This window comes from Dunckerocampus dactyliophorus, chromosome 12, assembly GCF_027744805.1.
Source record: "Dunckerocampus dactyliophorus isolate RoL2022-P2 chromosome 12, RoL_Ddac_1.1, whole genome shotgun sequence".
Classification (NCBI taxonomy): domain Eukaryota; kingdom Metazoa; phylum Chordata; class Actinopteri; order Syngnathiformes; family Syngnathidae; genus Dunckerocampus; species Dunckerocampus dactyliophorus.
In genome coordinates, this window is record NC_072830.1 from 18,299,974 (window position 1) to 18,313,219 (window position 13,246).

The 13,246-nt window shown below is 39.9% G+C and overlaps 1 protein-coding gene across 3 annotated transcripts in view; it reads left to right on the forward strand.

Moving 5' to 3' along the window:
* nf1a (neurofibromin 1a) overlaps positions 1-13,246 on the forward strand; it is an 89,930-nt gene that overhangs the window by 25,606 nt on the left and 51,078 nt on the right. For 2 of the 3 annotated variants that reach the window (XM_054794049.1, XM_054794051.1), the window contains exons 13-27: positions 1,937-2,074; positions 2,201-2,308; positions 3,114-3,193; positions 3,998-4,121; positions 6,073-6,319; positions 6,404-6,477; positions 7,321-7,404; positions 7,601-7,987; positions 8,222-8,361; positions 8,461-8,583; positions 9,143-9,226; positions 9,310-9,426; positions 10,746-10,927; positions 11,002-11,213; positions 12,708-12,869. In XM_054794049.1, coding sequence (XP_054650024.1) covers positions 1,937-2,074; positions 2,201-2,308; positions 3,114-3,193; positions 3,998-4,121; positions 6,073-6,319; positions 6,404-6,477; positions 7,321-7,404; positions 7,601-7,987; positions 8,222-8,361; positions 8,461-8,583; positions 9,143-9,226; positions 9,310-9,426; positions 10,746-10,927; positions 11,002-11,213; positions 12,708-12,869 — 2,262 coding nt within the window. The remainder of the gene's footprint in view (positions 1-1,936; positions 2,075-2,200; positions 2,309-3,113; positions 3,194-3,997; positions 4,122-6,072; positions 6,320-6,403; positions 6,478-7,320; positions 7,405-7,600; positions 7,988-8,221; positions 8,362-8,460; positions 8,584-9,142; positions 9,227-9,309; positions 9,427-10,745; positions 10,928-11,001; positions 11,214-12,707; positions 12,870-13,246) is intronic. The other variant, XM_054794050.1, reaches the window with a different exon arrangement.

Sequence of the window (13,246 nt, forward strand, 5' to 3'; positions counted from 1 at the left end):
CAAGAACGACTCCAGACTACTGTATATCATGTGCTGTAGTTTCTTCTGAGTTTCTGGTCAAGATCCATATCTTTTAAATTCCTTACGTAAAACGTTTTTTCAGTTTATCCCTGACAAAGTAGAGAAAAATAAGAGCTTCATTGAACTAGTAATATTTAGTAGAAAATATGCACACAGGGAGTTCTGTTCCTACCACAGCGATGCTAAGTGGAGTTTTAGTGTAAGTCAGAACTTATACCTAAATGAACTTCTCAGTCACACTGTACACAGACCACATGAAGGACATATAAAATACAGTAATAAAATGATTAAATATGTGAAATGGTAATAAAGATCACATCTCCTTACTTTTATCCCTGCTTGTCACTTTTTCTTTCACACGTTTAAAGATACTGCATTTATCATGTGTAGCGTTTGAGCGGATTGAAGCGAGTAGGCAACCAGTGTTTATCGGCATTACAGTCGTCCCTCACCACTTTGTGTTTCGAACATTGCTCTCACTCTATTGCTTTTAAAAAAAAAAATGTATTAATTAAATGGTAGGTGTTTCCTGGTTGACTATGGGCTATTATTATTTAAAAAATATTGAAAGACAAGTCATATGTAGGGTTCTGGTCACTGGGCATATTGAGGACACATGACCAATGTTCCCCCCAATTTTTCAAGTATCTGAGCATACACAAAAACAACCTGAGCATTCCCTGGACCTTTGTGAGCGGCATCAGACATGCACACTGTAGTATCGCACTTGTCCAAAACCTGAGAAACGTAAGAACTTCCATTCTGTTATATTTTGGATTCCACAATGCATCTTTCTTTATTCTCAACCTCAGACAAATCAAGCCGCGGAACTCTCTCATACAATTAACCATCTGAATCTTGCCGAAAACCCCTAATTTATGATTTCTTTTTCCATATCTTTTCTGGTTTACCATTTAGATTGTTAATTAGGTATACATTCATTTCCTAGTTTGACTTTCACTTTCTGTTTTAAAACAGCCTGTTGTGACACTATTTAATAATCATCAAACTTATTTGTTCATATAACGCACACAGAGCAATGAACAACTTCATGCTCCGTCTCCTTTCTGCTCCGTTTTCCCCTGCGCTGTGGGGCGTTCAGCCGCACTTGTAATTGTGAGTGTTAAGCGCTAATTGTTTTTAATTTTTATACACCCCTGTGGGTACTTGTATCCCACTTTGGGAACCTAAGCAGTAGATTATTTTTATGTTCACGCTAAAGAACTACAGTGCCCATGCTTAGCATGCCGAACCAGGCAGTAGTGAATAAGTCGGAAGTAGCCCGAAATGTACGCTAGTATCATGTTTTGATAGAAGTCATATACAGAGATTGTGCTTTGAGCTGCATATGACTTAACATTTGATCAAATTTAAAGTACTTTTGATCAAATATAGAATTACTGCAGCTTCTGCCTGGACATTACATCGCCGCATCTGTTGAACTCCATTGGGGAAAAAAAAAAAAGAAGCACCCGCCGAGTGACGCAGGGAACACCAATGTCGCTTGGACTGCAAGATGTATAGTGTGCGTAGAGCACTTAATGTGCTGTTCCAATCCTGCCTGCATTTCCATATTACGTGTATTATCATTCATAGTAGCGATGCCATAGTTCAGTCTGATTGGCTCCTGGCTTCCCTGTTTTTGCGAGACAAATTTTCTGCAAACGAGAAATATCACCACGTTTTAATCTTGTGACATCCCTAATAACTGCGTAATCTTCCGCCGCTTTCACGTAACTAGTTCTTTTTTTTTGTGTACAGTATTAATAATTTATAGACGCGCGATGTAACCACGAAACCTAACACCAGGACCGCCTGCATTAAGTTTCTTTAGGTCAAGCTTTAGTATTATATTACGTCATCATCAATAAATTATTTCCTGACGCATTATGTCTTATTTTGTTGTCTCTCTCAGAGTCTGACTTTCAAAGGGAAGATGACAACGAGCCTTAAGTTCAAAGAGAAAGCCACAGATCTGGACACTCGAAGTTACAAGTGCCTCCTCCTTGCTCTAGTCAAGCTCATCCATGCTGACCCCAAGCTCATGTTGCATGTGAGTCTGCGTCAGCATTCATGTCACATGGATTGATATGATCATCTCTGTTGTATTCATTCATATCAAATAGCCTTTTTTTTTTTTGTCTGATTTGGCTTATTTTTATGTATTGTTGTTCTGTAGAACCCAGTGAAGCAAGCTCCAGAGAGCACCACAGCTGAGCTCATCATTGGCCTCGTGCAACTTGTGCCTCTGACCAACACCACACAGCTCTCACAGGAAGCCATGGAGGTTTGGGACTGAATTCATTTTTACTGCACATTTAATGCTTCTAAGACATTACCAGTCATGCAAAGGGTCCACTGTATTTTGTTTTGCATCAAAGCGAAATACAGAGCACAGCCATTTGCCAAGGACAAACAGCGGTTTGTCTTTTATGTATCAGAGTTTTCACCACTTTTTATTCAGTTTTCATCAGAAAACCTTGATGAATGCCCCACTTATGCTAGTTATGATCAGATGGCACGTGTGCACCGGTGTGAATTGCCATTTACAAAGTGTTGAATGCTTATGTTAGTACAATATATTAGCGTAATATACGGTTTGTGTTATATCAGAAATCCCATCATCCTGAATTATATTCTACTTTATCTCAAGTACTTCCGCTGTAAGAGTTACGTTAAAAATATCTACTTAATGTTTTTCACATGCATAAGAAAGACGTTGTGATTTTGTCTTTGAATGCATCATGTTGTCTCGTAACAATGAGCAAGTGTCGTTTCGAGGAGGACTCGAGACGTGTTGGTGAGTTGGAGATACATGTATGGTGTTGGAATTGCACTGCTATTGATGTGTTAAGGTCGTACAAAATAACGTTATAAAAGAGCGTCATACTCTGTGTGACTGTGTGGGGGGACAACACTATGTTTCCGTCTGCCGTCATAACAGAGGTGTGGCTTGACATGATGCTTATGCTTTAATTACGCTAAAAACGTTTACGTTATTAATGAAATAAATCAGTTACCGCCGTTAACGCGCTATTTTTGACAGCCGTCATTTGTATACTTATCCTACCCATCTGTTTGTCTCTGTGTAGGCTCTTTTAGTGCTGCACCAGCCAGAGACCATTGAGCAGTGGAATCCTGATGCCCCTATCGAGACTTTCTGGGATATCAGGTACTTTGCATTGTGTGTGTGGAAAGAGGGCGTTATAATAAATGGGGATTCTCTGTGACATGGCCCATCTGACCATCCTGGTCATACATTATGTTTATAATAATTAGGTTCAAAAGCACCGGTGAGCTGCCCTAAAGTATATGATGTATATTTTATATACATGTTTTAACACATACCGAAAAGAAGCTGTTAGCATTGCAATTGAGTGACATGTGACGACATTAATACTAATTGGAGCGGTGACACAAGAAAATAGAAACACAAAGGTACTCAAACCTTTCATTATTTTCTGTTATACTGTAGCTAATGACTTTTTGTCATCCTGTTGGAGTTTCCCGTGTGAGGCCGATTCATGTTTGCGATGAGGTTGGTAGCATTAAGCTTTTCAGTTGTGTGCCGCTACTTGTGAAACCTGTGAACAGCAAGTATTGCACTCAGCTGCCACGTCCTTTTACTGCCACATGGCGACATCATTCCCGTTCCTTGCTACATTGTTAGCACGCTAGCAAACGTTATTGTGATCACATGGGTTTTATCCGGTCAGTGCTGGATTGATGCGGTGGGTTGGAGTCTGGAATCGACTGCTTGTATCGGAGTGCCAATATCAGAAAATTTGAGATGCAGGCCGATATATTGTTTTTTTCTTTTTTTGGTACTATCGTTCCGATATCAATATCGGATCAGGACATCCCTACTTGATACAGATACTTGGGGCCAATATTGAGAAGAAATGTATATCATGATCTTATCTGCATGGTCAACAGCCACAGCATTTAATTTAAAACCCATTTCTTACTCCATAAGTTCACAGGTGCTGTTTCTCATCTGTCGCAAGCTGATCGGCCAGCAGATGGTCAATGGGACTGAAGTTCTTAAGTGGCTGAGAGAGATCCTAATTTGCAGGAATAAGTTTCTCCTCAAGAACAAGGTACCATTTATGTATGACTGCGGTGACCAACACATGCATGTGTGCAGCTTAGCCAGAGAATGACTGTAATGTGATTGCTCCACACCAGTTATGCACAGTGGGGAAAACAAGTATTTGATGCTGATTTTAACCAAAAGACAGGATGTGAGGGGGAAAAAACAAAAAATCCACAACTTTTATATATTTTATATACTCTCCTCAAAATCTTAAGACCAGTTGAAAAATTGCTAGAATTTGCAGTTTGCACATTTGGGTCTTAATGAGGTTTTAAAGTAGAGCTGCAATATGCAAAAACAAGAATGGGGAGTGAGACAAAAAGCACTTTGAAAAAGTAATTTATTGAAAACAACAATTAAACTGAAATAGGCTGTTTATCAGCTGATCAAAAGTGTAAGACCATCGCTCAAAAAACAACAAAGTCTCCAAACCAGAACAAAAAATGTTCTCAGTAGGACTCAGTGATGAGTAGCTCCACCGTTCTCATTAATCACTTAAAAAATTGGTTTGGGCATGCTTGATGCGAGTGTTTCCAGGAGGATAGTGGGAACATTGCTCCAAGTGGTGAAGATGGCTTCACGAAGGGCATCAACTGTCTGGAACTGATGGCCATTTTTATAAACTTCCCTTGCCATCCATCCCCAAATGTTCTCTGTGGGATTTAAATGAGGGGAACATGCAGGATGGTCCATAAGAGTGAATTTATTCTCCCTGAAGAAGTCCTTCGTCAAGTGAAAATTGTGAACAGCAGCGCTGTCCTGTTGAAAATCCCAGCTGTTACCACACTGCCGAGGGCCCTCGGTCATGAGGGATGCCCACTGCAACATCTGCACGTAAGCAGCCGCCGTTTGATGACCCTGCACCACCTGAAGCTCCAGTGTTCCACTGAATAAAAAAGCACCCCAGATCATGATGGACCCCCCCCCCCCTCCACTGTGCTGAAAACACCTCAAGTGGGATCTCCTTGTCATGCCAGTAACGTTGGAAGCCATCTGGACCGTCAAGGTTACATTTTTTCTCATCAGAGAATAAAACTTTTTTCCACCTTTCAATGTCCCATGTTTGATGCTCCCTGGCAAAGTCTAAACGGGCAGTTTTGTGGCGTTGAAGGAGACGAGGTCTTTGAATTTGTTTTGTTTTTCAAACCCTTTTCCCGCAGATGCCGTCTGATGGTTATTGCGCTGCAGTCGGCACCAGTAAGGGCCTTAATGTGGGCCGAAGACAGCCAATTGGCTGTCCTGTGTCTTGATGGACAGCCAATTGGATCCTCTGGCTCAGTGCAGGTGTGATTTTTTTTTTTTTTTTTTTGGGTCTACCACTTGACTTTTTTGTTCCATAATACTCAGGGTCTTTCAAAAAAATGTAGAATGACTGATTTACTGCACCCAACCTCAGCAGCAATGGCACGCTGCGAGAGGCCTTGGTTATGCAGCTCGACAATCCGACCACGTTCAAAAAGAGAAAGCTTATTAGTTGTAGCCATCAGGAGGGCATGACAGTGTGAATGTCTGACAGAAAATTAACATTTTGAGCAGATTTTGGCTTTTATAGCCTGTGGTCTTAAACTTTTGATCAGCTGATAAACAGCCTATTCCAGTTTAATTGTTGTTTTCAATAAATTACTCTTTTGAAAGTGCAAATTGTAGTTGTAAGTTGTCATAATTATCTTTTTTCATTTTTCCATTTTAATGTCTTGTAAAGGTCTGAAGTCTTTAAATTTGTACTTTGGCAAATGTGCAAATACCCGTGTCTCTCTCAACATGTTACAATAAAGCTACCGTAAACATTCTGGACTGCTCATACAGTATCTTTGTTAAAGGATGATCTTACAAAATCAGCAGGTGATCAAATACTTATTTTACTTGCGCTATGATTATAACAAATAGACTTGAAAAGATCCACAAAGTAATATGCTGTCTGCTGAGGCTAATGCCTACCCATGGTCCTTCTACAGGAGTGTGCCACCATGGGTGGAGGTATCCCTATCTGCAGGCAGGCACAGACCAAGCTTGAAGTATGTCTTTACATGTTCCTGTGGAGTCCGGACACAGAGGCAGTGTTAGTTGCCATGTCATGTTTCCGCCACCTCTGTGAGGAGGCCGACATCCGCAGTGCTGCTGACGAGGTGTCCGTCCAAACCATCCTGCCCAACTATGCCACTTTCAGTGAACTTGCGTCCATCAGCAACATGATGGGAACAGGTCAGTCAAGTCAATTTGATCCAAAGGGGTACCCTGTTGGCATTGATATCTTTTCCATCATAAATGTGTAATTTCTATTCTTAGGTCGGTCCACACTGCAAAAGCGAGTAATGGCCCTGCTTAGGAGGATTGAGCATCCCACACCAGGCAACATTGAGGTGAACTTCATGTTTTGCTTGGAGATTACAGATGTCCCTCGCCACATAGGAGTTCAAATTTTACGGCTTCACTCTATCACGGTTTTGCAAACATATATTAATTAATAAGTCATGCTGTTTCATGGTTAACGGCCTATTATTACTCCAAAAATAAGTATATTTGAGCAAATTGTACCTATTTCTTCCCCTAAATTAAGCATCGTCAAGCATAGAAATGGCTAATTTAACTAAAATACAAATATAAGTAATTGAAAAGGAAATTTAATTTGGGACTCTAGTATTCTACATTGGTCACTAGATGTCAGTAATTGTTTGGTGAGAAAAGAACCAGACTTGATCGCCGGCACAACAGGCTTTTATTGCAGTCACAACAATAATAATATAATAATAATAATAACATTGGCTACTGTTGCGGCCATAACCCACGACAAGATAAAACTCAACTCTGAATCCCCTGTGTCATTTCCTGTCCGCCACCCAATCTGCGTCCCTCCTATCACCAGAACACATTTACTGTAACACACATGAGCACAAGTTTTGTTTGTCTTAAATGACTTATTTTCTCAGATTCTATCTACTGTATTGGGTAATATCAATGTAAAAGGGACTATATGGGTGTTATTTCATGTGCAGAGGTCTCTAATAATTTTAAATGTATTTCGAAAATTGTAAACAGGCATGACAATTAAATCTGTGTTATGGATAATGTTAATCAGTATGAAATAACACATATATTTTACATTTAATTTGAATTTCTTTAAAAAAAAATATGTTAGTGTTAAAATGTAAATGTCTTTGTCCACCACTGTTGATAATCTTTGTGTGTGACGGTTCCACGCTCAGGCTTGGGAGGACACGTGTGCAAAATGGGACCAGGCAACAAAACAGATTCTCAATTTTCCCAAAAACAAGGCAGATGATGGGCAGGTAGGTATTCTACAGACGCATTTCAGCTTTATTTTCACCTGTATGGTCAATACTAAAGTAGTGTTTCAAGCAGCAATAATGACTGGGTTTGTGTGTCAGATATACCACACAAAGCTGGTAAAATGATTTTAGCACTTCATTGCACTGGTGACGTAAAGCTTATAAGGCTGATTGTTTCTGTGTTCTCACTAAACAGCAGGAGTGGATCAACATGACAGGCTTCCTCTGTGCCCTGGGTGGTGTGTGTCTCCAGCAACGCAGCACCCCTGGTCCAGCCACCTATAGCCCACCTATGAGCTCTATGAGTGAACGCAAGCACTCAATGATCTCCATGGGCCCGTGTGAGATCTCCAACCCTTTGGCTTCAGCCTCCTGCTCCTCATCAGCCTCCAGTGAGACACCGGTCAGCCGCTTTCTAGACAGGCTACTGGCCTTGTTGGTGTGTGGCCATGACAGAGTCGGCCTCCATGTCCGTACCAATGTCAAAGACTTGCTTGGGCTGGAGCTTAGCCCTGCCCTTTACCCCATGCTCTTCAACAAGCTGCGGAACAGCATTGGCAAATTTTTTGAGACACAGGGTCCGGTGAGTGATACAATAAACACCCTGTTGTATGACTGTTATAATTGGTTTATTAATTAATTAATTAATAGGTTTCATACATCCAAAACTTGTGGGACCGGAGTGTTTATTCAATTAATAAATAAATTTGTATGTTTTAGCATAAGGCTAAAACAATAAATGTGAACTAGAGCAAGTGGAGTACTCTGAATTTACTTTACATGTCTGAACCGTATTCAGTGACTGCTTTCTTTCCAGGTTCCTATCAATGACACAAACACGCAATTTGTGGAGCAGACTATTGCGATCATGAAGAACCTGCTCGATAACCACACAGAGGGCAGTTCTGAACACCTGGGACAGGCTAGCATTGAGACCATGATGCTCAACCTGGTCAGGTCAGAATAAACTTGCTCACTACAGTCAATTTTGCAGAGGTGCTCAGGGCAGCAGATGTCTTTGCAGTTTATTCATCTGTTGGATTTCTTTTTCTTCAGGTATGTACGCATTCTTGGCAACATGGTCCATGCTATCCAAATCAAAACCAAGTTGTGCCAGCTGGTTGAAGTCATGATGGAGAGGCGTGATGACCTTTCTTTTTGCCAGGAGATGAAGTTCAGGTAATTTCTTTCACAGTTGCTCACACACAATATATTATTACAGTGCATCCCTGCATACTTGCAATTATCAACCCAAATGTTTGCCCTATTCACAGTGCAGCCAAAAGCAACACAACAATTAATACACGTGGAACACAGAATGTAACCGTACCACACAGACTATGGGTGTATTGAAATAAACACCATTATAATAAGCGCCATTATACATGCAAAGCATTACTATTTTATTTTAAAAATTAACTTGCAAGGCATGCTGGGAAGCCCACACGCACACTTCCCCAACAGGAAGTTACCCAACATGCCTTGCGGATTATAAATGAGGATAAAATAGTATTTTTTGCATGTATATTAGTGTGTTAGTGTTTTGATACCTGCATAGTCAGTCTAGTGCAGTTATTACATTGTGTGTTCCACATGTTACTTGTTATTTTTGGTTGCACTGTGAGTGAGGGATGCGCATGTTGTGTTATGGAAAGACAACGCTTCCTCAGGCAAATGTGTCTCATTTCAAAATTATGCTTTTACACAGTTGCCATTATTAATGTTATGTTGGTTTCAGGAACAAGATGGTCGAATACCTGACAGACTGGGTGATGGGAACCTCCAATCAAGCAGCTGATGATGACATCAAGTGTTTGACGAGGTACACATGGTTTTGAGCACAATGTCTGAGTGTTTCACAAGGATGTGTAACATAGATCCTGTGTTTCTCTGCGTCATTTCCAGGGACCTCGACCAAGCCAGTATGGAGGCAGTTGTGTCTCTGCTTGCTGGTCTTCCTCTGCAACCTGAGGAGGGAGATGGGGTGGAGCTGATGGAGGCCAAATCCCAGCTCTTTCTCAAGTTAGACCACACTTCCTACATTTGTAGTTTTTGTTGAAATGCTGTCTTTTAAACACATTTGCCATTAATCCATAAGAAATGTCATACCTTCACTTAAAAAAAAAAAAAAAAAAAAAAAAAAAAGAATTATGCTTGACGGCTTGTGTCAGAAATGAAAACAACTAAAAATGCATATAAATACATATAAATGATGAATGAAAGGGATAAATGAACATTTAAGTTTACTTTCTTGACGTGATTCTTGATTCTTGACGTGACTGAAAACAGTGAGGTGGTGGTAGTTGATCTCGCTGTCATAGGGCTGCTGGTCTTGCCCTGATAATATGACAATTTGTTGTGGATTTTATATCATATTGGAGAGTATGACTTTGTTATAATTTTATTTACAGTGGCGTAAAAGCGCTTGCCCCCTTCCTGATATCTTTTTTTTTTTTTGCTTGTTTGTCACACTTAAATGTTTCAGATCATCAAACTAATTAAATCTCAGTTTATGAGAACACAACTGAACACAAAATGCAGTTTTTAAATGAAAGTTTTTATTAAAGGAGAAAAAAATCCAAACCTACACGTCCCTGTGTGAAATAGTGATCGCCCCCTGTTAAAACTTGCTATATAACCTGTTTAATATTATAATGTATAATTAGAACTATATATTTCCACAGCACAACAAAAACAGATATTTGCAAAAAACATTGAAGACAAACTGAATAAAAGAAAAACTGAAAACCTATCAATTTCATAATGACACTACTCTGGTATCAGTATTTGGATTGGTCCGCAGGTGAGAAGGATTTTGGATTCACTGTTACTATTAAATACTATTTGACACAAACCTGAATTTAATTTGCATGTTTCCGAGTAATACAAATTAATAGGAAATAAATTGTTCAATAATTTATATTTTAGTTCAAGATAACAAAATTAACTAAATAAAATAATACAAATAAAAATCTTTAAGTATAAATCAGTTATGCTTAACTTAAAACTGAATAAATTCAGTGTTCAGGTAGTAGGGTTTTCCAATTTGTGTTTCGTTTGACTGGCAACTACTACTTTATTTACCAAGCAGATCTCCACTCCTGCCGCACGGTGGCCTAGTGGTTAGCATGTTGTCCACACAGTCAGGAGATCTGGAAGATCTGGTTTCGAATGGAGTGAAGCGTGCATGCCTACTCTGATTTCCTTCCACATTCCAAAAACATGCATGTTAGGTTAATTGGAGACTCTAAATTGTCCATAGGTATGAATGTGAGCGTGAATGGTTGTTTGTCTATATGTGCCCTGTGATTGAGAAACCTTTTCTATTTTTTTTTGTGCAGGTACTTCACCCTGTTCATGAATCTGCTAAATGATTGCAGTGAGGTAGAGGATGAGGGCCAGGCAGTGGGGGGTTGCAAGAGGGGGATGTCACGACGCCTCGCCTCACTTCGCCACTGTACTGTCCTGGCCATGTCCAACCTCCTCAATGCTAATGTAGACAGCGGCCTGATGCATTCTATTGGTAAGTTAACTCATGCACCATGTTAAATTTCAGTTTCTTTTCACCCCTAATGATTAATTAACGCTAATCCCCAGGTCTGGGTTACCATAAAGATCTACAAACTCGAGCCACATTCATGGAAGTGCTGACCAAGATCTTGCAGCAGGGAACTGAGTTTGACACACTGGCTGAGACGGTGTTGGCTGACCGCTTTGAGAGGCTGGTCGAACTGGTCACTATGATGGGAGACCAGGGAGAACTGCCTATTGCCATGGCGCTGGCTAATGTTGTTCCAGGGTCGCAGTGGGTGAGAATCTGCTTAATCGCATATGCTTGGCGATGTGGTAGGACGCCAGTCGAGTTTCAGGTCTTCTTAAAGTGTGTCGGAAAATGTATTACGGTGGGCTCTAATTCCCAAATATGCATGTATTTTATCCCAGTCTTGTGATTTTGGGCCAATTTTCTTCAGTTGAAATTGTTTTTAGCTTTCAGAATACTGAGAGTAAAGTTGAGTACAGCAGATCCCCACTTTTCGCGAGGTTTGCGTCACAAGACCACCCGCGAACGGTGAAAAATGAATTGATCTGGCCATATAAATGTCTCTATTTGACACACGGCTCGCTCCCCTTTTCTCCAAACCCTCCTACTAGCTTGACGTTGTCCACTGATTAGATTCAGCTCCAGAACGCTCTCCTCCTCTCTTTAATATGCCTCACACACTTATTGAACGTATTTTAAATGATAAAATGTATAGGTACTCACCACTAATAAATGATAATGTAGTCACGCTGTAGATATGTTTCACTTGCATCTCACAGCAACTATGGTGTTGTCAAGGACAGCCGAGCAAAGTGAGAAATCTCAACGATTGACGGAGACATAAACATGTAATAATTATGGGCTTTTTTGACAGTGGTACATGTATGCTGTACATTTTACCTGTGTTATCACGTATTTATAAATTATTACATACAGTGTGTTGAATGAGGTGTGTCTTCAGCGAGAAAAACTGCCTATTTTACAGAGAAGGAAAAACTTTTTTGACCAAAAAGTCACAGATTTCCGGGATATTTGGATTTTTTTTTATTTGGATTCATTTGGATTTAGGACCTTAAAATGTCTAAAATTCCCTGAAAAATCTCAAAATGATTTTGAAAGGTCTTAAAAATGTATTAATGTTACTTTTATTTAAAACAAATCCATAAACTTCAGTCTCGCTTTTAAATGTTTTGATTTTTGAGGACGCTATCAAATAACTGCAAAACAGAACTAAAATACCCGTGTAGCCCGGTCAGAATTGATCAAGATCAAGCCACAACCAGCTAGTGTGCTTTGCACGCACCATGGCCTCCAATTTTCCGTCATGTCATTTGTACTTTTTTGCCAGCATGGATGTGAAATGGGTCTTAATTGTATTCATTATGGTCTTGAAAAAGTCTTTAAAAGTCTTTTGATTTGACTTGTTGATACCTTACAGAGACCCTGTAAATTGCAAGTATGCCGGGGATCCACTGTGTTTAGAAATCACGAGTACAATAATTCCCGCTTTTTCTTCAGTTCACTACTTCCCACCACTATATGTTGCTCCTCAGAACGGCATTATTTGTAGTTAGCCCCACCCCTTCATAGGATGCATAGGATGACTATCGGGGGTGGTAGATGTCCATCACTGCACACTCACCATCAGGGGCGTTCGCTACAACCAGCGTGAATATCATTTGCGAGGGTCTACTCTGATCTTATCTTGCCTTTTACTCACTGCTATTATCATGAACACAACTGTATTCATTTTTATTTCAAGGATGAGCTTGCCCGGGTCCTGGTGACGTTGTTCGACTCTCGTCACCTCCTTTACCAGCTGCTGTGGAACATGTTCTCCAAAGAGGTGGAGCTTGCTGACTCAATGCAGACCCTCTTCAGAGGAAACAGCTTGGCCAGCAAAATAATGACCTTTTGCTTCAAGGTAGGAAAACACAACAACTCCGGACCACATTTTTTAAAGAAAACTTTTAAAAATACTGTAAATTCTGCTGTATAAGCCGCTACTTTTTTCTAAATCTTTGAACCCTGTGGCTTATACAGCGGTACAGCTAATTTAATAATCAGAAGCATAGAAAAAAATCACCAGATCACCATGGTTGTAGACACACACACTATACTGTACAATACAACACAAACTTTCTGCTATGTGGTGAATTAATTTTAATTGCTGGATTATAAGTCGATTACATCTAAAGTATATGGACATCCCAGTCTTACTTAACTAAAAGTATTACAAGATGTTGCTTGCAAATGTTCTTTCTAACATATTTTTCATACAATCTACCAAAGTGTTATTGT